Source organism: Stegostoma tigrinum, chromosome 43 (assembly GCF_030684315.1).
Source record: "Stegostoma tigrinum isolate sSteTig4 chromosome 43, sSteTig4.hap1, whole genome shotgun sequence".
In the NCBI taxonomy this organism is placed as follows: domain Eukaryota; kingdom Metazoa; phylum Chordata; class Chondrichthyes; order Orectolobiformes; family Stegostomatidae; genus Stegostoma; species Stegostoma tigrinum.
In genome coordinates this window covers 2,422,830-2,450,820 of record NC_081396.1, presented here as the reverse complement: position 1 = coordinate 2,450,820, position 27,991 = coordinate 2,422,830, and the positions used below count along the sequence as shown (strand labels likewise).

The following is a 27,991-nucleotide window of genomic DNA, read 5'->3' as shown; positions in this document are numbered from 1 at the left end:
ACTTATATCTGTCATGTATCACCGGGCGCAAGGACCTTGTGGTATTGGAGGCCCTGAAGTCCCACCCACTGTGCGACACGGAGCCAATTACGCATGCGCTGAACACAAGGCGGAGCCAAGATGGTGACTGTTCGTCAGAACTTGATCTCGCGTAAGGCCTCATGGATGTAAACACGTAACTTGAGGGTGGTTAATCGACGTTTGATGTGCCTAATAAATGTATATTAACACTTCTTGTCCTCCCATGGCTCCGGTATTCCTTCCGTGATCTCGCAGCCTAACCGTCCGCGGACGAGAAGAAAAACAGGTCTCTGCTCATTGTTACCACAGTCACTCCGTGTGTCCTGAACTCTAGGCGTTACTGCGTCTGCACAATGTGCCCCTGTGACAAACATATAGGACATGCGTCATCGCTTTGGATTATGGGTAAAGACACTGCCATTGGTGAGCTTGTTCGCTACGATGTGAGAGTCGAGGAGGGAATGGCAATCAATAAAAGTAAGAACTAATCACTGCGGAAATAATGCGAGCTTAAAGAACAAAGATTCCCAAGATGTTTGCAGGAAAATATATTACAGCATTGTTTTCTGGATGTAGAGGATTTGGGCCTTTCTGACTGTGCCAGCATTTATTGCCTGTCCCCAAATGGCCTCGAGCTGTTGTAGATTTGATCTTCAATTTTATCATGTGGATTTATCCGTTTGATCCTACAGCTTAGCTCCTTCTTAACAGTGGTTTTGATGTCACTTCACTCCCCCCCCGCCCCGCCATGGATCAGTTGATGGAGAAGGAATGGGTGGTTGTTCTTTGTGTGCCTGTAGCAGGGAGGATGCTAAGGTTTGTTGGAGATTTGGAGAAACCACAGAGTCATGAGTCTCCTGAGTAGTAATAGGGAGTGGGATCCCAGGGGGAGGACCATTCTGACGTGGTGGAATTGTCTTGAGCTGTGAAGTAAAGTGATCAGGAGTGGAGAGTTTGGTGATGAAACACAAACAAAAATTGCAGTATTGAGGAAGGGTCACCTGACACAAAACGTTAACTCTGATTTCTCTCCACAGATGCTGCCAGACCTGCTGAGTTCATCCAGAAACTTCTCTTTTTGTTTCTGATTTCCAGCACGCACAGTTCTTTTAGTTTTTACTTAGTTTGACTATGTAGTCAGCAGGCAAGGCAGTGGACTTGAACAGAAGATCAGCTCCTTTCATGATGGCTTTCTTCACTGCTGTTTCTCCAGACTGCTGAGAACTGTCAATAATTTGACTGGCATTTCAGTGTTTGAAGATGTGCAAATGTGATATTACTTCTGCTATTGCATTGTTTCTGTGTTAACTTAGCTCCACGTTAATAATGCCATGGTAGGATATGGGATGTGGAGATTTATTGATTTAAACTCTGCAGTACTGTGCTTAATTAACCAGTGAACACTTAATATATGCTGAGTACATTATGTTATTGATCAATCCACAGTGTTGAATAAGTCTGAGAAGTAACCAAAGGGAAAACCTTTCCATTCTTGCCTTATGACAGTAGATAGGCCTTGTTTTGACAATAGGATGTAGGATTAATTAGATAGAACATTCAAAGAGTCAACACATTGAATATTCACTATCAGGGATAGAGAAGAAAATAGAAAAATTGGAATTTAAGTCACTTAGAGTCAATACCTTCAGGGAAGGTATATGTGGGGAACCGGTGGGGAGAGTTGAGACAGAGAGATGTACAGCACGGATAAAGACCCTTCGGTCCAACATGTCCATGCCAACCAGAAATAAAACAAAGAACAACACAGAACTGGCTCTTCAGGCCTGCAATGACACATTTTGCACTTCTATGCAAAAACTGTCTTCACTTACCGGATTCCTATGCCTCTATTCCCTTCCTCTTCATGAATTCATCCAGGTGCTCCTTCAATGCTGCTCTTGCATCTGCTTCCACCACGTCCTCTGGCAATGTGTTCCAGGCACTCACCACTCTGTGTGTGGAAAATGTGCCTTGCACATTTCCTTAAAAATGCACCGCCCCCACCCAACCCCCTCCTTCGCATCTTGAGCCTGTGTCCCCCTTCACCCTGGGAAAACTCCTCATACTTTTCACTGTATCCATGCCATTCACAAACTTACAAACTTCTATCCGGTTTCCCCTCAACTTTCTACATTCCAGTGAAAACAAACCCAATCGGAGTCCTGACGAAGGGTTTTGGCACGAAACCTGACTTTCCTGCTCCTTTCATGCTGTCTGACCTGCTGTGCTATTCCAGCCTCACATCTATAGACTCTGGCTTCCAGCATCTGCAGTCCTTATTGTCTCCCAGTCTATCCAACCTTTCTTAATGGCTAAAATCCCTCATACCAGGCAACATCCTGGTAAACCTTTTCTGTACCCTCTCCAAAGCATCCACATTCTTCTGGTAGGGTGGTGACCAGACTGTACTATATTCCAAGTGTGGCCTAACTAAAATTCTATAAATCTGCAGCATAACTTGCTTATCCTTGTACCCAATGCACCTTCTAATGAAGGCAAGCATGACATAGGTGTTTTTCTTACTACTTTATCTACTTGTGCCAGTGCCTTCAATAATCTGTGGACCCGCACACTCAGATCCCTCTGCTAATGGTTCTGCCATTCACTGTGTAAATTTCACCCACAATTGACCTTCCAAAATGCAATTTGTCTGGATTGAGCTTCATCTGCCGTTTTTTCTGCCCACACCTCCAACTGATCTATGCCTTGCTGTATCCTCTGACAATCCTCCTCACTATCCGCAACTCCACCAGACTTTGTATCATCTGCAAACTTACTAATTAGACCGGCTAAGTTTTCTCCCAAATCATTTCTCTAAACCACAAAAAGCAAAGTTCTCACACTGATCCCTGTGGAACAGCACTAGTTACAACACTCCATTCTAAAAAGAATCCTAAATTAATCCAGTCCCATTTGCAGCTTTTGGTCCCTTTCCCTTTAAACCCTTCCTATTCCTATAACCATCCAGAAATCTAATCTCAGGGTATTTCCACAAGGAAGAGAAGTGTCAAAATCACTTTAAAAGAAGATACATGGCAGAGTAATCATTAATGATGTGGTGGACAGGGGATAGCGGGGTAGGGAATGGAGCCACGGTGAGGAAGTTGGGGTAGGGCAGGTGAGGAAAGGAATGGAGGTGTGAGTTGGGGAGGCCTGAAATACTGAATTAGATGCTGAAGGAGCCATGCTTGCAGCTGCAGGGCATTTTCTGGTAAACAGGTTCAGGGGGAAACCAGTGGACACACGATCCACTTGATGGTGTCATATGAGTGGGTGGGGCGTCAGGTTCCCAGTGACCAGGAGACGGACAGTGGGCGAAAGGTCAATCCTCCTGATTCCCTCCCTCTATAATATACTGACTACTGCCTCATTCTCTTAGATTCCCTTTTATCCTCTTCCTCGCTCCCTCCTCATGCTCTCACACCGATTCCCCTCTCTGGCTGTCGCACACTTCACATTGTGGCCACCCTTCTCACAATCTGGCTCCGCTTCCCGGCTACACTTTCTCTCATCGCTGCTGCACACATTCTGTTCCCCTCTGTACTTTCTCTTTGATTCACCCCTCTCATACACTCTTTCTCCCCAGTTCTCTCTCTCTCTCTTTCTTGTTCTCCCTTCTCTCCTTCCACCGTTGAAGCCAAAGCCTTGTGTAGTCCAGACTGGGTGGCATGTTTGTTTTCTTTAACAAACTGGTAGCTTTTGTGGTCACTTCTTTCTAGTGTCTGCCCCAGAAATTGCCAGACTCTTTCAGCTCCATTTCATAACTTCCCTTTGTGTTTTTGTCAATTCTCTTCTCTTTCACACTATTCTGTTCTAAATAAACTTCACAGGGTATTAGAGAAGGAGGATTTGCCATCAGGAACCTCAAACCAAACATCACATCAGGATCTCAGAGAGGCACCACATTCGCCATAATCAGAAATTCATCAGATTTTGAACATGGAATGGACAAGTCCCGCTCACAGTGGGGAGAAGCCGTACATGTGCTGTGTGTGTGGACAAGCCTTCAGTCAATCAGCTGGCCTCACAAATCACAAATGCAGTTATACTGGCGTGAAAGTGTTCATCTGCTCAGAGTGTGGGATGGGATTCACTCGGTCAGCCCATCTTCTGCGACACCAGTGGGTTCACATCAAAGAGAGACCGTTAATCTGCTCTCAGTGTGGGAAGGGATTCACTCATTCATCAAGCCTGCTGAGACACCAGTGGGTTCACACTGAAGACAGACCTTTTAAATGTCCAGAATGTGAGAAGTGTTATAAAAGTGCCAGCAGTCTGATGTCTCATCTACGTGTTCACACTGATGAGAGACCTTTTCAGTGTCCGGACTGTGGCAAATGCTTTAAAAGTTCAGGGGAACTAATGTCCCATCAACGTGTTCACACAGAGGAGAGACCGTTTAAATGCCCAGACTGTGAGAAATGCTATAAAAGTTCAGGAGAATTGATGTCCCATCTACGTGTTCACACTGATGAGAGACCTTTTAAATGTCCAGAGTGTGGGATGTGCTTTAAACGTTCCAGCAATCTCACATCCCATCAACATGTTCACACTGACAAGAGACCATTCAGGTGTTCTCAATGTGGGACTGGGTTCAGGCAATCATCTCAACTCACTAAACACCAGCGAATTCACACTGGAGAGAGACCATTCACCTGCAGCGATTGTGGGAAGGGGTTCACTCAGTCATCCCACCTTTTCACACATCGGCTGGTTCACACTGACAAGAGACCTTTTGAATGTTCAGACTGTGGGAAGTCCTTTAAAAGTTCCAGGGTACTGATTCTCCACCAACATGTTCACACAGAGGTGAGAGCATTTGCATGTCCAGACTGTGGAAAGTGTTTTAAAAGTTCTGGTGAGCTGACACGCCATCAGCGTGTTCATACTGAGGAGAGACCTTTCAGGTGCTCTCACTGCGGGGCTGGGTTTAAGCGATCATCTGACCTCATTGTACACCAACGCAGTCACACTGGAGAGAGGCCATTCTCCTGCATGGATTGTGGTAAGGGATTTACTCACTCATCCAACCTGCTGAGACACCAGCGAGTTCATAAATGATTGCATGTATTGAATTTTGCTCTTAACTACTTCCTGGAAACAACCATGCTCATTGATATTGATAACTCCCATTATTATGTGTTAATACACTGAATAAAAGTCAAATAAATCAGCTCTGTGTCAGTCTGCTAAATTTTCACCATAATTCATTTTGATGGGCGCTCCCTCTCACCACCATCCTCACCTCCAACAAGTAGGAGGAGTTCATGGACCTTCTTTGTCACTGAATTTAGACAATCTAATCTTCTGCTCCTACTCTTTCCCTCCCTTCCAATAGCTCACTGGGCCCAGAATTCCCATTATCCTCCAATTACATTTTGTCCCTTCATCCTATCAGAGCTTGTCTTGCTGACAAGATGTACTTCCTACTCCTCTGAACCTATTCCCACTAACATGCAAAGTGTCCAACCTACACGTTCGCCAATATTCTGAACAGTTTCTGTCTTGTCATTTTGTCCCTCATGCCTTTAAATCCCTCAACCTTGTTTGAAGAAAACTTGACTCTCCTGAGCAGGCTAACCCTCCACTTCAGACATTCCTTTCCTCTCTAAGTCTTAGCTCTGATATTGCTGACCTGCATGCTGCTGTCAGGTAATGTCATCCAGAAGTAACACGATCATTTTCACATTGTCAACTTCCAGCTTCAATTCAGTACCATTTCTCCACCGTTGCTAAATTACCAGACTGCTCACCCCACTTCTAGTACTGCATGATTTGAAATTTCACAATTCTCTGTCATGTTTATGTAAATTGGATCATGTGTTTCCTGTGAAACAGTTCTGTCCTCCCGACAGAAGCTGAGGCCATGAGGGTGTGATAGTAGATGGGACTTTGTGTGCTTGATTAGTTCAATTGGAATTCTATCCTTTGAAGCGCCTCTCTGCTTGCAAAGAGACCATTTTCAACCTTCACCCAGCTTTCACTTGTCCAACTCAGAAATGACAGGAACCTGTGGGAGAACATAAATGGGGACTGGGAAAACTCTGTTCCACAGGATTACAGCTCCCAGTCTCATGTAACTGAGTGAGACATCCGTCTACTCCTGCAAGTGGGAGATCTGGTATTTCCTGGTTTCAGGTGGGCAACTTTGGTGATGGTTGGATCAAGGACAATATTGATCCTATTAGTATAGCATATAGATCTTCATTGTCACAGACAGTTTGGATTTCTTGATATAACCTTATCAAGTGCATCTTGAATAGATCTCAGACCAGTTTTTGATTCAGGTTCCATCTGATAAAAATGTTTGCTTAAAAATTGAATCTGAATCATTTCCATAATATTAAACTCTTGCTAGGCATAGCTGTTTTTAAAATCAGCAAAAAATAATCCAAATATTATCAGACTGTCATTTCTGGATGTGATTAACAGCAGAATTGAAGCCTTGCTGACATGTTATCTGATTAGATAACTTTTCAACTCTTCCCACACAGAGGGCAGGTGAATGGCTTCTCTCCAATATAAGTAATTTGGTGTGCAGTGAGGATGGAAGATTGAGTGAATTTTTTTCCCAACAAAGTACAGGTAAATTGACTTTCCCCAGCGTGGCATCACCGATGTCTCAGCAGGATGGATGAATTGCTGAATCTCTTCCCATACTTGGAACAAATGAACTACGTTTTCCCAGTGTGAACTCACTGATGTATAACGAGGGTGGCTGGCTTTGTGAATCGCCCCCCATACACAGAGCAGGTTTCTCCCGAGTGCAACCGTGTCGATGATTTCCAGCTCAGATGGGCAATCGAATTCTTTATCACAGTCCTCACATTTCCCTGATTCCGCTCCAGTGTGACTGTGCTGATGGATTTCTAACAGTTTTGGATAATTAAATCCGTTACCACAATCCCCACGTAGCCACAATTTCCGCACGTTGGAGGATTCGTTGTGTCTCTTCGGGGCGAACAATCAATTAAAGTCTCGTCCTCATATGGAACATGTCAGTGTTTTAAATGCGTCTGTGAAGTGCCGGCTGTTGTTTTCTGTTTGATACCCACATTGATTAAAAAATATATCTCAAACTTGAACACACTTCACAACCAAAACTCGATAGGTTGTATGGTAAGGAAATCCACAGAATACCACCCTTTGCGAGAAGAAATTCCTCCTCCACCCCAGTTGTCTCACTCTCAATCCTCCGCCTGTCTCGTCGTTACCAGCTCTGACCGGTTTCTCCAGCAATTTCTGTATTTTCTACTCGAGCTTCGAGATATCTACCAATGAACCTGTCCAGCGATGCTGTAATACTGAAAGCAGGGACACAAAAGCTGCACAAGACCAAGAATCATGTCAATGAATCAATCAATGAATCAACCTTGGTCACATGCATTATGCAGGTCCCGCCCATTTGTTTACGTCGGCAAGGGTATGGAACGCAGGCGCACAACACCGAAACAGGCTCGACCAGTTCCTTGGGAAACCCGAGGGACTTTTGTCAAAAGGGACAACCTGAGGTTTAGGTTCGAGGTTGGCTGTCTCCCTGTGACGTGAATGAACTGTTCCCGCCCTCCTTTAGAGGAACACTGGAAAATTTACAAGGCCAAATGCTGAAAAATGGTATTAAACAAATGGATGTTTGATGACATTGAGGCCATACTATAAAAAAAACTCTACGAGTGACTGTACTGACAAGCACTGATGGTAGAGACAGTGGTGAGAGAGAAAATATGGATAGTCATAGGATAGATTTTACTTCCAGCTGTTTTCGCTGGCACAATCTCACTCCTCATCAATGAACCTCAACTGCTCTTTCAAAGCAGCTTACCAGGTCCAATGACCTCCATCTTTTTCCTGAGTTTCTTCTCTTGGTTAGTTGCCCCTCTGCTAACACGTCCACTGAACTGGCCCATGAGATGAAATGGTTGACATGGAGGTGAGATAAGATGTGCCTGTTCTCTCTCGAGTTTTGGACAACATCTTATTGAGTTGTCTAAAATTCAGAAATAGTTTGACAGTGTTGTTGCACAGAAGGTGTTTATCCCTGAATGGTTTGTCCAGAAATGGCCTTACATTCTCTTCATCATGTGTAAGCCATTTAGTATTAAAAGTGGGGCATAATTTTCACTCAAATTGCTGTGAATCTTTGGAATTCTCTAATCTGTGAATCCTCAGTTGCTGAGCGTACTGATTGCTGAGATGGTGACATATCATCCCTCTTCTGATGAAGGGTCTAGGCCCGAAACGTCAGCTTTTGTGCCCCTAAGATGCGGCTTGGCCTGCTGTGTTCATCCAGCTTCACACTTTGTTATCTTGGATTCTCCAGCGTCTGCAGTTCCCATTATCTCTGATCACATATCATCCCTCAATGTGTACTCCCTGGATTGTCTGTGTGGTTCTCTGAGTTTGGCAATATTGCTCAGTTCTGAGCGGATGGTCAATCGTTTACCACTCCAACTTTCATTCACGTTAGTTGTGCAACTTCACACTGAAAGGCTGCAAAGAACTGTAGCAGATTTCGAGTATGCAAGAGGTGATTGCCTGTTTATATTGTACAATAACAACTTCGATCACCCTTTTAATATCATGTAAAGTCTTAAGATGCTTCTCAGGAGCATTAAGTAAGAAAGTACAACATCAGCCATAAAATGTTTAGTCAAATAAGTGTTTTTCAGAAAATTCTTGAAGGAGGAATGTGAGGTAGTGACAGGGAGGATATAGAGAGAGAATTCCAGAGCTTAGGCTCTCAGGAAGTGAAAGTGGAGCAATCTCATTGGAATGCAGAAGGGATCAGTATTTGAGGAGTGCAATCTGGATATCCGTGAGGGTCAGCAGGGTTACTGAGGTAGGAAAGGGTGAGAAATGGAAAGATTTGAATTCATGAATAAGGATTTTAAAACAAGGACACAGCTTAACGAAGAGTCAGTGGAGATCAACAAGTGTGGGAGCGATGGAGGAATGAGTTTTGCTTCAAGGTAAGGCATAGGCAGCAGCTTTGGACCTCAGCTTCACAGAAGGTGGAATACCCATCTACATTCCAGAACCCACTTTGTGGTTAATCTTCACTGACCTGTTTCCAGGATTGATATTGATTCTTGAAGTCACAGTGGGAACAGTGCATGGAGAGCGCACTGGTGATGGACAGATGCACAGTCGAAGAGAATGAGGTCGGTCAGAGGGAGCAACTGATCCGGCAGAGAGATGGGGGTTCTCCACAGAAAAGACACTACCAGTTCCCTGTTAATTGAGAATGGGGCCCCGCGACTCACAGTGGAAAGTGCAGATTATTGGACTTAACATGAAAATTTGAATGGCAGTGCCCTGCAGATGGCTGGAGACTTTTTTTTGTATTATTATACCCCTGATGCCACGATTGGTAGATCGGAAGTGGGGATAGCAGCGGACACTGAAAGCAATAGCTTCAGTCTTCGTCCTGATTAAATGGAGGAAAATGTCCCTTTAGTTTGTCTCCTGCTATTCCCAGCTCTCTCTCCTCCTACAGAGACCAGAATCTGGTATAAGTTCAGACAGGTGGCAGCTTCTCTTTCCTGAAGGCAGTTGTGAACAAGTTGAGTTTCTACAACAGTCCAACATCTTTCATTGTCACATTTTCCAAAGCGTGCTCCCCAAATTACCAGTTTATTGGCTTGATTTCACAGCCTGCCTTGTGTTTCTCACTTCCCACTTTGGTTTCAAATACAGTTCACAGGATATAGAAGGAAATGACTTGCAGTCAGCAAAACCCAAACCAAATATTGCATCACCATCTGAGTTAATCAGTTCACCAGGCCCTGAATATCATCAGCCTTTGACCACAACAGATAAAGGCACCAATCGTTCTGAGAAAAAAAACCATGGAAATATGGAGATTGTGGGCAGAAATTCAGTTACCCATCAGAACTCTAAACTCATGTAACTCAAGACTGCAGTCACACTGGGGAGAGACCGTTCATCTGCCCAGAGTGTGGGAAGAGATTCACTCAGTTATCCAGACAGGTGACACACTGGCAAGTACAGACTGAAGAGATGCTGTTCTCTTGCTTTGAATGTGGAAGAGGATTCAGTCATCCCCACATGCTGATACACCAGCATGCGCACACTGAAGTGAGACCTTTTAAATTTACAGACTGGGGGAAGCATTATAAAAATTCTGGAGAGCTGATGTCCCATCAACGTGTTCACACCTAGGAGGGATATTCAGGGGTGTCAATGTGGGACAAGGTTCAAGTGATCATCTCAACTCACTGTACACCAGTGGGTTCACACTGGGGAAAGGCCAATGACCTGCTCTGAGAGTGGGCAGTGATTCATTCAGTCAGCCCAGTTGCAGAGACACCAGCAGATTCACACTGACAAAAGATCGTTTAAATACCTAGACTGCGGGAAATGCTGGAAATGCTCCCAGAATCTGAAGTCCCACCAACATGTTCACACTGTGAAAAGACGGCTCAGGTGCCCTCACTGTGTGGTTGGGTTTAAATAATCATCCCAACTCACTAAACCAGATAATTCACACTCGAGGGAGATCTTTTGAATGCCCAGACTGTGGGAAGTGCTCTAAAAGTTTGGAGAATTGACATGTCATCAATATGTTCACTCTGACATGAGGCTGTTCAGATGCTCTCACTGTAGGACTGCGTTCAGGCAATCATCTCAACTCACTGCGTGAGCATATTGGGGAGAGGCTGTTCACCTGCTCTGAGTGTGGGAAAGGATTCACTCAGTTACCTCCTAACACACCAGTGAGTTCTCACTGGGGACGGGATTCTGTTCCAGTTTCCTCCATTCTCATTTCCAACAAGATAACCTGAATAGCAAGAGTCTTTTCCCTAGGGAGGGGAGTTCAAAACTAGGGAGCTTTTTTTTTGAAGTTAAGAGGAGAAAGGTTTAAAAGAGAACATGCTGGGCGACATTTTCACACAGATAGTAGTTCATTGGTGCTTTGAACTGCCAGAGGAAGTGATGTTTGCACTCTCAGGCTGAAATGTGACAGCCTTTGGCTTGTCATGAGTTTGTAAAATACATTGCAAGAGGTAAAGTTGTATTGTCTTGGGATCGCTGCAAACATCCTTACTGAGTTGCAGGAGAAATGTGTTATCAACGGAATGACACCTAATTTTTTTTAAAATTATCCAAATGTCTTTTTATTTATTGGAACTCTACCTGCATCCACCACTTCCTCTGGCAATTCATTTCCACATGTGAACCATTATCTGTGTAAAAGAGAGATAGGTCCCGTATTGTTCCATTGATGGCATGTTTTTCCTGGAACCCAATAAAGGATCCCATGACAATATCATCTGATCTCTTGTCAATTATTGTGCAAACTGCTCATGACAAGACAAAGGCTATGATGTTTCACCCTAGAAAGTGCCCTGTGTACCTTAGATTACCCTGTATTATCAAGTTATCTCAAACATTTGAGCATCAAGTGAAGCCAGCTGATCCAATCTGCTGCTACAGTTAGGAGTAACAGGATTGGTGTTCAATACTAACAGAATGCTGCCAACCAAGCAAAGAAAGAGTTCGACCTATCACATAGATGGACATGATATTCTGTCCCAGTGTGATACCAGGCATGTAGGCCATAATCCTGAAGGTTGCCTGATCATATCAAACATTATGTCCCTTTGATTCTTTGCAATGGCAAGGTATTGACCATACTCAATCAGTCCATTCTCGCAAAATTCTGAAAACTGTGTCCAGCATTAAATGCAACTTTGAATTGGTCAACACTTTCAAAGTATTCCATTGTTACTGATTACAATTACTAATAGCTGGGAATTAGAGTTGTTAGTCCAGCACATGATGTGGTGCATGTGGAAGCTATGTGTGTTCGTACACAAGCCCCTGATATTAGCAAACAGAAAGAAAATGTACACACATTGCATCTCTTTCAAAGCAACAAAGTGGAGGTCAGCCATGTAGTTATTAATTTCTCAGGGCAGTGCCAATCACAGGGAACTTGCTTAGCTTAAAAATTAAACAATGCTGCAAAATGTCTGCTCCAGCCTCACAGAGTTCCATCTGTTTAAAACCACAAACAACAAGATCCAGAGATAGTAGGAACTGCAGATGCTGGAAAATCTGAGATAACAAGGTGTAGAGCTGGATGAACACAGCAGGCCAAGCCGCATCAGAGGAACAGGAAAGCTGACGTTTCGGGCCTAGACCCTTATTCAGAAAATCTGAAAATGTTGTAAATGCAAATAGCCCAAACTGAAATCCCTCAGATATGAAATATTTCTGCTGCTGTCATAATTCACAAGGACAAGGAAAGTAAATGTTAAACCACGAATATCACATAAAGGGATATCTTGTAATAACCATGAAAGTCTGAAGCTCTTTTCCTTAGAAAAGGCTGAAAGATTACATATTAGCAATGGAAGGCTTTTGTTCATGTTTTCTACTTACCAATGAACCTATTAATTCACTTCCAGTCAGAAAAGGTCATATTTCAATGCTAATCTGCGATTTGATAGCACTTTTTCAGCCTTCAGCGTTGTTATTTCTGACTCTAAACACAGTTGTAAAGGATCATCTGGCCAATGTCTAGGACCCCTAAACCATGGAAGAAAGCGGCTGGGACATTTCTTGCACTGCTCAGGTATAACTTGCTAGTTCAGTCCTGGCTATGATGAGGGCAGTAAGATCACTAGAATCAAACCCCTATCGTCAACTGCGGACTCACTGATATTGCAGCAGGTTGGATGGCTGAGCGAATCCCTTCCCACAAACAGTGAATAGCCTCTCCTCGATGTGAAGCCATTGGTGTCTCAGAAGGTGGGATGCACAAGTGAATTCCCTCACACGCATGGAGTAGGTGAATGGTCTGTCCTCAATATGAATTTACTGGTGTGTCACCAGGGCAGATGACTGACTCAATCCCTTCCTACACAGAGCAGGTGAATGGCTTCTCTCTTGTGTGAGTGTATTGGTGTCTCAGCAGGTTATTGCTGCTGTTAAAACTCTCCTCACAGTTGGAACATTTAAAAATTCTCATCTCAGTATGAACTCATCGGTATCTCAACAGATTGGATGAATTAATGAACCCCTCCCCAAAGGCAGCGCAGATGTATGGCCGCAACCCAGTTTTGGGTGCACTAATGTACAGAGAGTTCTGATGATTTTCTGAATCCATTCCCACAGAGAGAGCTCTTGAAAGGGAATTTCTGAGAGTAGCGACTGAATGGATGCAGAGATTAAATACGTGGGCAAAAATTGCAGCTGGATGAAATGTGTGAAATGAGAGATCATACACTTTGGCAAGGAGGATAATTCTTCCAGTGGAAAGGGAATGCACAATGTTGCAGTTTTGAAAGAACTGGATGCCCTGATACATGAATTACAACAGTGACGATATCATGAACATACTGAAAACATGGCTTAAAGAGTGGGAGCATAGCAGCTGAACATCCCTGGATTTACAGCTGTCAGGCAGGAAGGAGAGGGGATTAAGGTAGGATGTTGTATTATTGTCTAATGAATCATAACTGAGATAAGGGAAGATATAATAAACAAATCATAGCATAATGTTGTGTCCCACAGAACCATACTCCTTCTTCAGGTGTAAGTGAGAGAGGTAGTATCAGACACTGAATTTATAAGCAAAAGATGACAAAGGGTCACACCACTCATGAGGATTCCCCCAACAAACCTAAAATGTTATTAAATCTTTAATCAGTCAGAACATTTTAATTGATTAATATGCATATGTAAATCCCCAAATTCCTTTGAAGTCACTTCCTGAGAAAACTAAAGGTTTTATCAGTGGAAAAATGTGGCATTTTAGGTCAGACAATGCATGTCAGTGTGAAGTCTTGTTTAGAATGTTTGAGTTTTAGTTTGGAGTATGTTTTTAATGTAGGAATGACTGACATTGAGTGACTGTCCACGAATTGTGTGCTTTTTGAATAAAATAGAATGTATCTGCATAATACAAATTCACTCCATAGATTCACGTGAGTGTGCAAGAGAGAGAGAGTGTGTTTGTATGTGTATGAGAGAGACAGTATGTGTGTGAGGGAGAATGAGAATGTGAGTGTGTATGAAAGTGAGTGCCCATGCGTGAGTCAGAGTACGTTTTTGTGAGTGAGAGTATGTCTGTGTGTGAGAGAGAGTGTTCTGTGTGCACGAGAGAGAGAATATGTGTGAGATAGAGGGAGAGTGAGAATGTGTGTGTGTGTGTGGGGGGGAGAGTAGGCCTCTGTATGTGATTAAGGAAACCTTGCAACAGATACTCTCCCATACACACGTAGTCTCTCAAGCACACATACACCTTCACTGTCTCACACATACACTGTTACTTGCCCACAAACTCACACTCCTACACACAAACATACTCTCCCAAACACACATCTCTCTCTCACACACACAATTCTCCTGCACTCTCTCTCTCACACACACAGATACAATCTCTCTCACACACACACACAATTCTCCTCCACTCTCTCTCACACACACACAGGTACAATCTCTCACACACACACACACACACACACACACACACACACACACACACACACATTCTCACACACTCTCTCTCTCTCACACACACATACATTCTCTCACACTCTCTCTCTCACACACACACATACATTCTCTCACACTCTCTCTCTCACACACACACATTCTCACACACTCTCTCTCTCACACTCTCTCTCACACACTCACATTCTCACACACTCTCTCTCTCACACACTCTCTCACACACACACACACATTCTCACACACTCTCTCTCACACACACTCTCTCTCACACACACACATTCTCACACACTCTCTCTCTCACACACATTCTCACACACTCTCTCTCTCACACACATTCTCACACACTCTCTCTCTCACACACTCTCTCACACACACACACATTCTCACACACTCTCTCACACACTCTCTCTCACACACACACACATTCTCACACACTCTCTCTCTCTCACACACACTCATTCTCACACACACTCTCTCTCACACACACACATTCTCACACACTCACACACACATTCTCACACACTCTCTCTCACACACACACATTCTCACACACTCTCTCACACTCTCTCTCACACACACACATTCTCACACTCTCTCTCACACACACACATTCTCACACACTCTCTCTCTCACACACTCTCTCTCACACACACTCTCTCTCTCTCACACACATTCTCACACACTCTCACACACATTCTCACACACTCTCACACACACTCTTTCACATGCACACGCTCTCTCTCATGCACACATTCTCTCTCTCTCATGCACACATTCTGTCTCTCTCACACACATATTCTCTCTCCCTCACACAGATTCTCTATCTCTCTCACACACATTCTCTTCCTCTCTCTCTCTCTCTCTCTCACTCATACACACACACACACACACACACACACACACACACACACACACACACACACATTCTCTCCCTCTCTCATACAAACACACATTCTCTCCCTCTCTCACACACATACATTCTCTCTCTCACACACACACATTCTCTCTCCCTCACACACACTCTCTCTCAGACACATTCTCTCCCAATCTCTCTCTCACACACACATACAAACACACACTCTCTCTCTCTCTCACACACACTCACACATTCTCTCTCTCTCACACACACATATTCTGTCTCTCACACACACATTCTCTCTCACACAAACACATTCCCTCTCCCTAACACACACACTATCTCACACACATTCTCTCTCTCTCACACACACTCTCTCTCATAGTCTCTCCCTCTCTCACACACAGACACACTCTCACATTCAAATACACAGTGTCTCTCTCTCACACATGGATACACTCTCACACTCACAGATATTCATACACAGTCACACTCACATTCTCTCAGACACATTTTTTCTCTCCCACACACACACTCTCACATACACACAAACTCTCACACTCTCTCTCTCTCTCTCTCACTCACACACACACACACACACACACTCTCTCATGCACACACATACGTGAATCTACGGAGTGAATCTGTCTTTATAGATACATTCTATTTTGTTGAAAAATATGCTGTCAGTTAATGTGGCATTTTATAAATTTCTACACTAGAAATAAAAGCAGTGTGACTCCAAACCAAAACACAAACAGATTTTTCACCAGGCCTCACCTCTGACATGCATTGTCTGACCTAAAATTTACACTGATAAAACCTTTAGTTTTCTCAGCACAGTGACTGCAAAGGAATTTGGGGATTTACTTCCACATATAAATCAATTAAAATGTTCTAACTGATTAAAGATTTAACAGCATTTACTATAAAACAAACCTGTTGGACTATAACCTGGTGTTGTGTGATTTGTGATCTTGTCCATCCCAGTTCAACAGCGGCATTTCCACACCATCGAGCCCACCAATTTGTCCTGAAACAGAAGCTTTAAACATAAATAGCTGCTACATTTTAAAATATCACTGCAATGTGATCTGTGGGATGCTGCACTAACCCTGTGCCCAGATGTTTCCACTAGATAATGGTCCGAGATATATTTTCTGCCAGAAGTGAGATGCACGGTTTCAGACCGGCAGCAAAGAAACAGGAGGTTGTGCTGTCTGAGAATGAAAAAAGTGTTCAATTTCATGTTATCGGCACAAACAGACTTCCTGGCTGTGAGGGTGACTTCACACTGACAGCATCAAGAATGAACACACAGATTTTAATTCATTTTAATTCAATACCACCTTTGATTCACTCATGTCATTGCCATGCCTCTCAGCCCATACCATGCAGTCTCCATACTTGAGCTCAACTGACATCACTGTTGTCTTCCTTGTCATTAAAAAATAAAACTGAAGAGCTTTTGAGAAGCAATAGCAGTGTCCCTACCTGTGCCAGAAGGTGCAGGTTTAAGTCTCACCAGCCTCAGAAGTTTGTCATAGCCTGTCTGAAAATGTTGATGAAAAGTAATTATAAAAAGCAGCAACTGACACAGAAACAGTGTAGAGTCAGGAACTACATATGTGCAATACTTCAAATCTTTAAAAGAAAGAAATATAACCTATTTCTCTATTCAAAATACTCAGAGATGTTTTTACACATCTCTGGAGCAGGTGGGACTTGAACCCAGATCTCTCTGTGTGGGGGAATTACACTACCACTGCATCACAAGAGGACCATTCACCTTAAGTGAATCCGGTCAGCTATTTTAAACAACTATCCAGCTGTTCCACTTCTCCAATCTTTCTCCAAAGCCCTGAGAAACGTTCCTATTCAAATATACTTCCAATTTCCTTTACAAATTTCCTGTTGAATTTGTTTCCTTCAGACTTTCAGGGAATGCATTGTAGATCATATTAACTCACCTGCTGGGATGTGGTATATTTAAAAGACAATGTGTGGGAAGCAATATTAATAAAAGAGGAAATTCCTGGGTACAATGCAGGCCCCTTCTAAAAATCTGGAATCAAATACTATAAAGACACCTACAGATCTAATTGTACACCCCCATCTTCAACTTTATTACAGATTTTAACTCATACATTTTAAATGTACTTCTGGTCAATAAATCAGGATTGTAACACAAACCAGTTTAACTATTGTGGAATTATCAAGCGCCATTTTCAGACTTGAAAATTAAACGTGCTGTTTCACTTTCAGTCAAAACAGATAAGAAACACACACTTCCATGTGTTTCTGATCTCCAGCACCTGCAATTCTTTGTTTTGAGTTCCAGAACAGATCACAGTTTTGACACTAATTTTTCGGCATGTTTACAGCATTCATCATTATTCTTCCTGACTCTGAACACGTTTGCAAGGGAGCTGCTTTTGCATGTGTCTGGGGCTCTGAACCAAGGAAGCGAGTGACTCAAATCTATTTGTTATGCACCTCAGCACTGACATTATGAGAACCCGTTATGGGTGAAGAGAAATGAGAGACTAAAATCCCATTTGTCCCTCTAGACTGTATCCAAGTTAAAGGTCTGTTTCTGACATAGCATGCTCCTCCCAGAATGTCTTTTCTGACTGCGGACAGGTGATGTTAAACACTCAGGTGGGAAAGAAAATGGTCCAAAACTGTCTTGAGAAAAGGTGATTAATTTTACATTTATACAGAATATACAAACTCATCAACAAATCAGGATCATCGGAGTGAACATGGTTCAGTCCTGGATATGTTTAGCAGCATCAGCAAGTGCAGAATCCAAACACTGCAGTTGCTTATGAACTCGCTGGTGTGTTAGTAGATGGGACGACTGAATGAATCCCTTGCCACAGACATTACAGGTGAACGGCCTCTCGCCAGTGTGAACTCGCTGGTGTTTCACCAGGTAGGATGAATGAGAAAATTCCTTCCCACACTCAGAGCAGGTAAATGGCCTCTCCCCAGTGTGGATCTTCTGGTGTGTCTGCAGGTTGGATGACTGACTGAATCCCTTCCCACACGTTGGACAAGTGAATGGCCTCTCTCCAGAGTGAACTCGTTGGTGATTCATTAGGTTGGAGGATCGCGTGAATCCCTTCCCACACACAGGGCAGGTGAAAGGTTTCTCCTTTGTGTGAACCTGCTGATGTGTCAGAAGGTTACATGAACGGGTGAATCCCTTCCCACAATCAGGGCAGGTGAAAGGTCTATCTCCTGTGTGGAGTTGCTGGTGTATCAAAAGGTTGGATGAATTAATGAATCCCTTCCCACATACAGAGCAGGTGAATGGTCTCTCCCCTGTGTGAATCCGCTGGTGATACAGCAGGCCAGATGGACGAGTGAATCCCTTCCCACACACAGAGCAGGTGAATGGCCTCTCTCCTGTATGAGTATACTGGTGTGTCAGCAGGTCCTTTTTGCTTTTAAAGCTCTTCTCGCAGTTAGAACAGTTAAAAAGTTTGTTATCAGAATGAGCCAGTTGATGCGTCTGAAGGTGGGATGACTGAGTGAATGCCATCCCACAGACTGAGCAGGTGAATGGCCTCTCCCCAGTGTGGATACGTTGATGTATCATCAGATCCTTTCTGCATTTAAAACTCTTCTCACAGTTTGGGCATTGAAATGGTCTCTTATCAGTGTGGACAAGTTGGTGAGTCACAATGTGGGATGATCGAGCAAATCCCTTCCCACACACAGGACAGGCGAATGGCCTCTCCTCAGTGTGAACTCGTTGGTGTGTCAGCAGGTTGTATGAATGGGTGAAACCCTTCCCACAAACAGAGCAGGTGAATGGCCTCTCCCCAGTGTGACTGCGGCGATGAACTTCCAGTTGAGATGGGTAATTGAATCCCTTCCCACAGTCACCACATTTCCATGGTTTCTCCATTGCACAACGTCCTTTTTTCTCTCCAGTTTGGATGATCAGTTGAAACCTCACCCACACATGTACAGTTTCTCTCTGCCGCAAATATGTGACTTTTTTTCAGGATGTTTAACAGAACACTCTCACTCAGGTCTGTTTATCAGTTTTGTTGCTTTTCTAGTCAGATTGACATTTGATATCTTCTCCTTTGAAGAGAACAGAAACCATTTCTTCTATAGTCAGAGGCTGATAACATTCAGAATGAATAAATCGAGTGATTCTCACAGGTGTAGGTGTGACGCTTGGATTGAATATCCAGTCTGCAATCTTCTTCCAGTACCTTGTGAAACAAGATAACAAAAGCCCTCACTATCGGTACAAAACAGAAAATCAGAACAGACAATTGCAGTTTCATTGGAACATTCCTGTTCTTCTAGAAACCTGATCCAAACAAACCAAAATAAGTCAAAAGAGTAACAAAACATTAAGAGGTGCAAAAGGAACCTTCCTAACAAAACCAGAATATTTATTGTGTGCCGTTTTGGTCACCACACTACCAAAAAGATTTGGAAGCTTTGGAGGCAGTAGAGAGAAGGTTCACCAGGAGGTTGCCTGGTCTCCAGGGCATTGACTATGAGGAGAGATTAAAAAGACAACGGTTGTTTTCACCGGGAAGACGGTGGCTGAGAGGAGACCTTATAGAGGTCTACAAAATTGTGAGAGCACGGACAGTCAGCTTCTTCACGGGGTTGAACTTTCAATTACAAGGGGCAGAGGTTCAAAGTCAGAGGGGGTAAGTTTAAGGGAGCTTTGCGAGGTAAGTTTTTCACGCAAGAAGTGGTAGCAGCCTGGAATGCACTACCAAAAGAGGTGGTGCATATGGGCACAATGGTGACATTTAAGAGGCATCTAGATGGGTAGATAAGTAGGGAGGGAATAGAGGGATACAGATCGAAAAGTGGCAGGTTTGTTTTTATATTAATTTGGGCAAGATGATTGGCACAGGCTTGGACGGCCTGTTCCTATGCTGTACTTTTCATTTCTCCATTATTCCCAATGACTATAAGACACTCCAAATCGAAGTGACCCAGCAATCGTGGAAGCTATCACGTGACGACTCAGTAGCTGGGGGAGACTGTGTTCTGGCGCAAGGACCCAGTTGAAAACCCAGACAACCAAAACCACGCCCACTCGATGCGACGTCACTACACAAGGACGTCAGCGCGCCGCTCCCCGTGGATCTAAGATGGCGGCTGTTATCCTGAACTGTTGCCCAGGAAAAGGCCCCGGGTCCACGAATCCGGGACTTGCACGTTGTTAATCGCGGTTTGATGTATTTAATAAATGCTTATAAAGCCTGCCCGTCCTCCCCCCAGCTCCAGGGTTTCCCCCGCAGTCCCGCAACCTCACCGCTTGCCGATGAGAAAAAAAACAGCGTCTCTGCCCATTGTCATCTCTGTCACTGCGCATGCTTCAAGCACTGGGTGGGACCGCGCCTGCGCACGTGACCTGGATCTGGAACAGGCACCACCGCGGGGCATGTTGGGGGTTTCTTGTGTTGGTGAGTTTTGTTTGCTCTGATGTAGGCTGAGGATGATAATCAATAAGATTAGGAAGAAAATTACACTGAAATGTGCTTGCACAACAGGACAAGACTTCCTAAAACGTTTTCAGGAACATATTCATAGCTTACGTTTGTTTGTTTCGGAGGACCAGGCCTTGCTGAATTGGCCAATATCTATCAGTCATTCCTAATAGACTTCGACGAGGTGTTGGAGCGATGTTTTCTTGCATCACTGCAGGCCATTTGGTGTGGGTCGGCGACTCTGTCCCAGGTTGTGATTTTAGTCCAATGTGAAAGGAGGCAATACTGGACGTGGTAATAAAATGTGAGGCTGGATGAATACAACAGGCCCAGCAGCATCTCAGGAGTACAAAAGCTGACATTTCGCGCCTAGACCATTCATCAGAGAGGGGGATGGGGTGAGGGTTCTGGAATAAATGAGGAGAGAGGGGGAGGCGGAGAAGAGGGTGAAGTGTTAGTTGGGCATTTAAGAAGTGATAATCATTGTGTCAAAAGTTTTTGACAGCTAATTATGAAAATGATGCTGAACAATGCAGTGTACAAATCATTAACTGTGTAAAGCCAATTCAGTCCTCTTAGTCGATAATAATGGGACATAATTTTAAGTGAAGGGCTTAAAAGGGATTTGAGGGGAAAATGTTTCCCCCAGATGGTGGTGGGTGTCTGCAATGCACTCCCTGGGAGATGAGTTGATGTGGGTAACCTCACAACTTTTACAAAGTACTTTGATGAGTGAGTGAAATGTCATGATGTTCAAAGCTCTGGACTTGGGACTGGACAGCGTTACAAGTGTTGATTTAGTTAGATCTGATATTACTGACTTGATGACCAAAGGGTCTCTTCTATCCTGTATGGTCTCTGAATCTCATTTTTAATTTAGTAAGAACAACGCTGTGCCAAAAATAATTGAGTCAAATGTTGCGAGGAAAAGAATGTAATTGAATAATTGACTACCTTTTGAAAAAGAAGTATTTCAGACACAATCAAAAAGTAGGGCAAAGGAAGTTAGAGCTTTATAAATGACAAGAGATAAAAATTAAGACAGCCAGAAGAAGTGTGTTTGTTACAGACAGGAGAAAATACGGTTGAGAACCTTATTGAAAATCGATGTTTCAGAGAGATTGGAATGAATGGTGGAGAGGCAGAAAGGGAGTATGGAATGATACTAACAATTAATTTGCAAGGGAATACCAATCTTCTTTATAAATATATGAAAAGAGTGGCAAAATAGAGTTTTCGCAGAGGAAGTGATATAAATAGTTGTGACCCTCAGGGTCGGTCATGGGACCATTTCTCTTCTCAATAGAGCAAAGTGATCTTAAATTGGGTGAACTGAGCAGAAGATTAAAATTTCCAGAGAACACTAAAGCAGGTACAGTGAGGATTGCTATCAACCTCAGACAAACCCCAAAATTATAATTTATATGATATCAGCCACAATCTTAGGTTGTCACCCTGCACTTCACTGGACAGTGTGGAGAAGGACCATATGGCAGGAACAAAATTTCACTCTGCAATGCTTCTTTATCTACCTAAGGTAATCAAGTCTAAACTTAGACACATCTTTCAAATTTTCCCTCAACCTGACCTTGCAATTAAAATTTCTCTTCCTTCAAGTCTTTCTGTGATTCTACATTCTAGCTTCAATCTCGAAACTTCTTTGACAGCGCAAGTTTCAACCAAGAGAAAATTTTGTCTCTGAATTTCAATTTTGACTGACACTTATGATTTTTGGAATCTCATTTTACAGGGAGCTGAAGATTTTTGACAACTGGGCTTTTATCTCTTACAATTCTTGGGCTATTTTTCCAGTTGCAACATTCAACAGGAGAATTTAATTTCAAAGCAATGAAATTGTTTCAGAAGTGAGTATTGTTGCGCATCCACCTACAGTTTACAGCTTTTTGTGCTATGCTGTTGCTCCATCTGTCTGGATGTGTTGTGAGTCTATTACAGTGTTTATGAAACCAGGTCCATTGCTTTGTTTCACCACTCTCACCCTGATCATTTCTTTGTCATTGTCCAAGTTGATCTACCATTAATACTGGTTTATCTTAACCCTGTTTAGTATTTTGCTGGTGTGTTTACTAATTGTTTCCAAATGGGGTTTTCATTGTTACTCATCTGTTGACTATATGTGGCTGATTCACTGGTTTTGTCTTCCCACAGTCAGCAATTTTATTTCCTGAATAAGTGATCAATTCTCTTCTGAGCTAATGTGAACCATCATATTCTGTACTATTTTCATTCACTGTATTCATTCTGCACATCCTGAAATGTTAATTCTGTGTTCCCTTCACTACAAATACTGTCTGAGCTGCTGGGTTTCCAGCCTTTCATCTTTGTTTTAGTTGTCCAGTATCTACAGTATTTTCCTCGATTTATTCCAGGACTTGTTCAGAAAACTGAGTCCAGAAACACAGACAGACTAATTAAGAGCTAATTAAGGTTTAGAGTATGGCAGTTTTGGTTCCAGAGATTTACTCTGTGTCTCCAGTTCACATCCTTTTTCACAGACTCACGGAATGATCACAGAACAGAAGGAGGCCATTTCGTACATAGTCAGAGAAAATAGCCAGTGAGTTTCACTCCCTTCCCTTACATTGTAACCGAAGGAGGTTTCCCCCCCACTGAACCTCGTTCTTGGGCAATGAGCAGGGCGAAGTATTATTTGAGATGTTAAAGGATGATAATCGTTGTTTCAAAAGGTTTAAGCTGTTGTTTATGAAAATGATACTAAACAATCCATTGTACAAATAATTAACTCAGGAAGGCCAACTTTGTCCTCTTAGTTGAAGGGTCAGTAATAACAGGGAGCAATTTTAATGTGAAAGGCTGATACTAGATTTGAGGGAAAAATATTTCACCAAGAGGGTGGCGAGGGTCTGTAATGCACTTCAGGTGCTTATCCAGTTCTTTTGTGAAAGCATTTGATGAATTAGCTTGAGCTGAAATGGATATGGAGGAGGAGCTGCTCGGTTTAATCCTGAGGCCTTTGGAACCAGTCAATTCCAGGAATTTCCGATCTCTAATTGTCAGCAGATTGGCACGTTTTAGGGGAGATCAGGTTGTGAAATGGACACTGCATTCAAAATAATGAGATGATATTGTTAGGAACAAGCATTTCTGCAGATGCTTTTAATCCATTTTTATATGTATGATCCTGTATGAAAATTTAAATATTTTAAAAATTTGATCTTGGGCTTTCAGAATCACCACCAAGATCAGCAGATTATATTGTCATCCTGTAACAACTTGTGGCCCTGCTTGAATGCTGCAGTCTGTGTGGTGATGAGAAAACATTTCAATTAAGCGGTGTGTTTTCGGCATTATCTTGAAGAACAGTGTGACCTGGAGAAATTTAAGGAGGAATTTCCAGATCCTCCGCCAACGGCAGCGAAATTTATTTAAAAACGGCCATTGGTGGAGGAATGATTTAAAATCTGGAAAGTTCAAAAGTTGGAATGGGCTGAACACAGATATATCTGACTTTTGTGCAGCTCAGAGAGATTAGAGAGGTAGAGATGATTTCAGCCAGGAAGGGACTTAAAAACAATGCTGAGTTTTTTTTAAGTTTTGGTGCTTTGTAAACAAATAGCATAGCGGTAATGGGTGAACAAGGTTTGGTGTGAATAAAGTCTGAACAACAGAATGAGGATAACCTTGAGATTACAGGAAAGATCAATGTGGGAAGTTTGCCAAGAATGTGCTAGAACATTTAAGTCCACGAGTAACAAAGAACTGGATGACAGTTCCAGAGGAGTTGAGACCAGGGCAGAGTTAGGTGATGTCATTGAGGCGGAAATGGAAAGCCTTAGTGATGAGTCATTGCCCCCACGCTCTCTTATTGCTATAATTCCCACTCTTGCCCCTCGCTGTCTCCGTCGCCCCTCATTCTCTCCCTCACCTCTTGACGCTGCCTTCCTCGCTCCCAAGCTTCCTCCCAATCGAGCCACCCCCCCCCCCACTTGCTCGTGCTCCTCTGCTTTGTGGCCTCTGCTGTCACCCAAGCTCTCTCTGTTCTCCCATGGATGTCAGATATTTGTCGTCCAGACTGCATGGCAGTTTCCATTCCCTGGAGGAGATTGGTGACCTGTTGGTTTTTTTGAGGGAAATCTGGCAGATTTCATGGTCACGGTTTCCTTGTGACCTCCCCATAAACTACTAGATTCAGTCAGCTTTGTTTCTAAGCTGGTTTTTGTGATTTTGTGTTCCTTCTGTTTTGAATCATTTTTTTCTGTTTCTGTTCTCATTAAATTTTACAAGTGTAATCAAAGGTAGGATTCACAGTCGGAAATTCAAGCCAAATATCATTTCAGAATCTCACAGAATCATCTGATTTAGTGTAACCTGAATACGACTGGATTTTGAGCATGGAAAGAGAAAACACTATTCTCCCTGGCGAGAAGCTATACGCATGTCCTGAGCATGGACAAGGCTTCAGTCAGTTATCTGACCTCACAAGCCACAAGCGCAATCAGACTGGGAAGAAACCATGGAAATGTGGAGATTGTGAGAAAGGATTCAGATCCCCATCGGAGCTGGAAATTCACCAACACAGTCACACGGGGGAGAGGCCATTCACCTGCTCCAAGTGTGGGAAGGGATTCACTCAGTCATCCACCCTGATGTCCCACCATCGTGTTCACACTGAGGAGAGACCTTTTAAATGTCCAGACTGTGGCAAGTGCTTTAAAAGTTCGAGCAATCTGATGTCCCACCAAAGAGTTCACACTGATGAGAGACCTTTTAAATGCCTGGACTGTGAGAAGTGTTATAAAAGTTCCAGGGAACTGCTGTCCCATCAACATACGCACACTGGGGAGAGACCATTTAGATGTCCAGACTGTGGGAAGGGCTATAAAAGTTTTGGGGAACAGATGCGCCACCAACGTGTTCACACAGGAGAGAGACCCTTCAAATGCCCAGACTGCGAGAAGTGCTATAGAAGTTCCAGCAATCTGATGTCTCATCGGCGTGTTCACACTGACGAGAGACCATTTAGATGTCCAGATTGTGGGAAGGGCTATAAAGGTTCCAGTGAACTGGTATCCCATCGACGTGTTCACACTGACGAGAGACCTTTTAAATGCAGAGACTGTGGGAAGTGCTTTAAAAGTTCTGGGGCATTGATGAACCATCAACGTGTTCACACTGACAAGAGACCTTTTAAATGCCCAGAATGTGGGAATTGCTTTAAACGCTCAGGGGAACTGGTACGCCATCAACGTATTCACACTGAGGAGAAACCTTTTAAGTGCCCGGACTGTGGAAAGTGCTATAAAAGTTCAGGGGAACTAATGTCCCATCAACGAGTTCACACTGATGAGAGACCTTTTGGATGTTTAAACTGTGGGAAATGCTATAAAAGTTCAGGGGATCTGATGTCCCATCAACAAGTTCACACTGACAAGAGACCTTTTAAATGCTCAGTGTGTGGAAACTGCTTTAAAAGTTCAGGGAAGCTGATTTCCCATCAACGCATTCACACTGACGAGAAACCTTTCAGATGCTTCCAGTGCGAGAATAGATTCAGGTCATCATCTGAGCTCACTGTCCACCAGCGAACACACACTGGGGAGAGGCCATTCTCCTGTACAGAGTGCGGGAGGACATTCGCACAGTCATTCAATCTGCTGACTCACCAGCGGGTTCACACTGGGGAAAGGCCATTCAGCTGCTCCAAGTGTGGGAAGAGATTCACTCAGTCATCCATCCTACTGAGGCACCAGCGAGTTCACACTGGGAAGAAAGCAAACCATTTAAATGTGACACTGCAGGAAGTGCAATAAAGGGTCTGGGGCTCTGATGTCCCATCAATGTGTTCACGTTGCTGAGGGACCATTCAAATGCTCTCACGTGGGGACTGAGTTTGGGCAAACATTTCAACTCATTGTACCCAGCACGTTCACTGTGGAGAAGCCTGTTCGTCTGCTCTGAGCGTGGGAAGGTATTCATTGAAACTTTTCACCTGCTGAGACACCAGTGAGGTCAGGGGTGACCTTGGGATTGGATTTTGCTGCTTTTCACATCCAGGGTTGAACTGTGTTCATTGATGTCTTTTTCTTCTGATGTCATTAATTCCACTTCAATTTTTGATGTTAGTTTTCTGAATAAAAGTCACAAATCAGATTTTCATTGAACAGTGTTGAGGATTTTCAGTATCTCTAACACAAGCAAGTTCACACTGACAAGATCTTCTTAATGCTCTGTCTGTGAGCAAGACTTTAAAAGTAAATAGGATCTGTGGTGACACACCAGCGAGTTCACACTGGGGACGGGCCAGTCACCTGCAATGTGTTGGGGAAGGGATTTACTGATTCACCAGGGAGTTCACACTGGGGAGAGACTGTTCACTTGCTCCACATGTGGGAAGGGTTTCATTCAGTGATTCCAGCTCAGTGAACATCAACATATTCACACTGATCAGCGACTTCTGAAATGTTCTGAAGAGCTTTCAAAATGAAAAATACCTGCTGAATTACCAGCAAGTTCACACTGGGGATTCACCGTTTATCTGCTTCGTGTGTGGGAGGAGATTCACTCACTCATCTCTTCTGGTGATGCACAAATGAGTTAATTTGCTCTGTTGTCCTGTTTTTTCAGGCAACATTAACATTAGTCTCTGAATTCCAGATTTTTGTAAAAAATGGAATCAAAATGCTACCGTCTGCTGTCACAGGATTTTTACCTGCTTTCCCAGGGTCTCTGCTTCATAGTCTAGTGATAATATCACAACGCCATTGCCTCCACCTTGTTTTGGTTACAAAAAAAGGTTTCAGATAGCAGTGTCTGTTTCCATCTGATCGCCAACCTAGAGATGAAGGAGGTGGGGGGGAGGCAATAGCCTACTGGTATTATGGCTGGACTGTTTATCCAGAGACCCAGATAATGTTCTGGGGACCAGGGTTCAAATGCCACCTTGGCAGATTGTGGAATTTGAATTCAATAAATATCTGGAATTAAGAATCTAGTGATGACCATGAATCCATTGTTGATTGTTGGAAAAGCCCATCTGGTTCACTGACATCCTTTAGGGAAGGAAACGGCTATCTTTACCTGGTCTGGCCTACATATGACTCCAAACCCACAGCAATGTGGTTGACTCTGAACTGCCCTCTGGGCAACTAGGTATGGACAATAAATACTG

General features: G+C 43.3%; 2 protein-coding genes across 7 annotated transcripts; one reads left to right on the top strand and one right to left on the bottom strand.

The window, feature by feature from the left end:
• The first annotated feature begins 104 nt into the window (after positions 1-104).
• LOC125449100 (oocyte zinc finger protein XlCOF7.1-like) lies at positions 105-26,979 on the top strand. Of its 6 annotated transcripts, none has more exons than XM_048524737.1 (3): positions 20,491-20,817; positions 22,592-22,706; positions 25,186-26,979. In XM_048524737.1, exon 3 carries the CDS (start codon positions 25,215-25,217, stop codon positions 26,631-26,633), a length of 1,419 nt encoding a protein of 472 aa, XP_048380694.1. In that variant the 5' UTR covers positions 20,491-20,817; positions 22,592-22,706; positions 25,186-25,214; the 3' UTR covers positions 26,634-26,979. The 6 variants fall into 6 exon arrangements, with proteins under 6 accessions (XP_048380692.1, XP_048380694.1, XP_048380693.1 ...); XM_048524736.1 differs by having other exon boundaries at positions 25,161-26,979; XM_048524734.1 differs by having other exon boundaries at positions 25,108-26,979.
• Positions 18,051-20,741, bottom strand: LOC125449102 (gastrula zinc finger protein XlCGF8.2DB-like). Its single transcript, XM_048524742.2, has 2 exons — positions 20,667-20,741; positions 18,051-19,596 (listed from the first exon to the last, which is right to left on the bottom strand). The coding sequence occupies exon 2, from the start codon at positions 19,278-19,280 to the stop codon at positions 18,132-18,134; it is 1,149 nt and encodes a 382-aa protein (XP_048380699.1). The 5' UTR covers positions 19,281-19,596; positions 20,667-20,741; the 3' UTR covers positions 18,051-18,131.
• Positions 26,980-27,991: the final 1,012 nt, after the last annotated feature.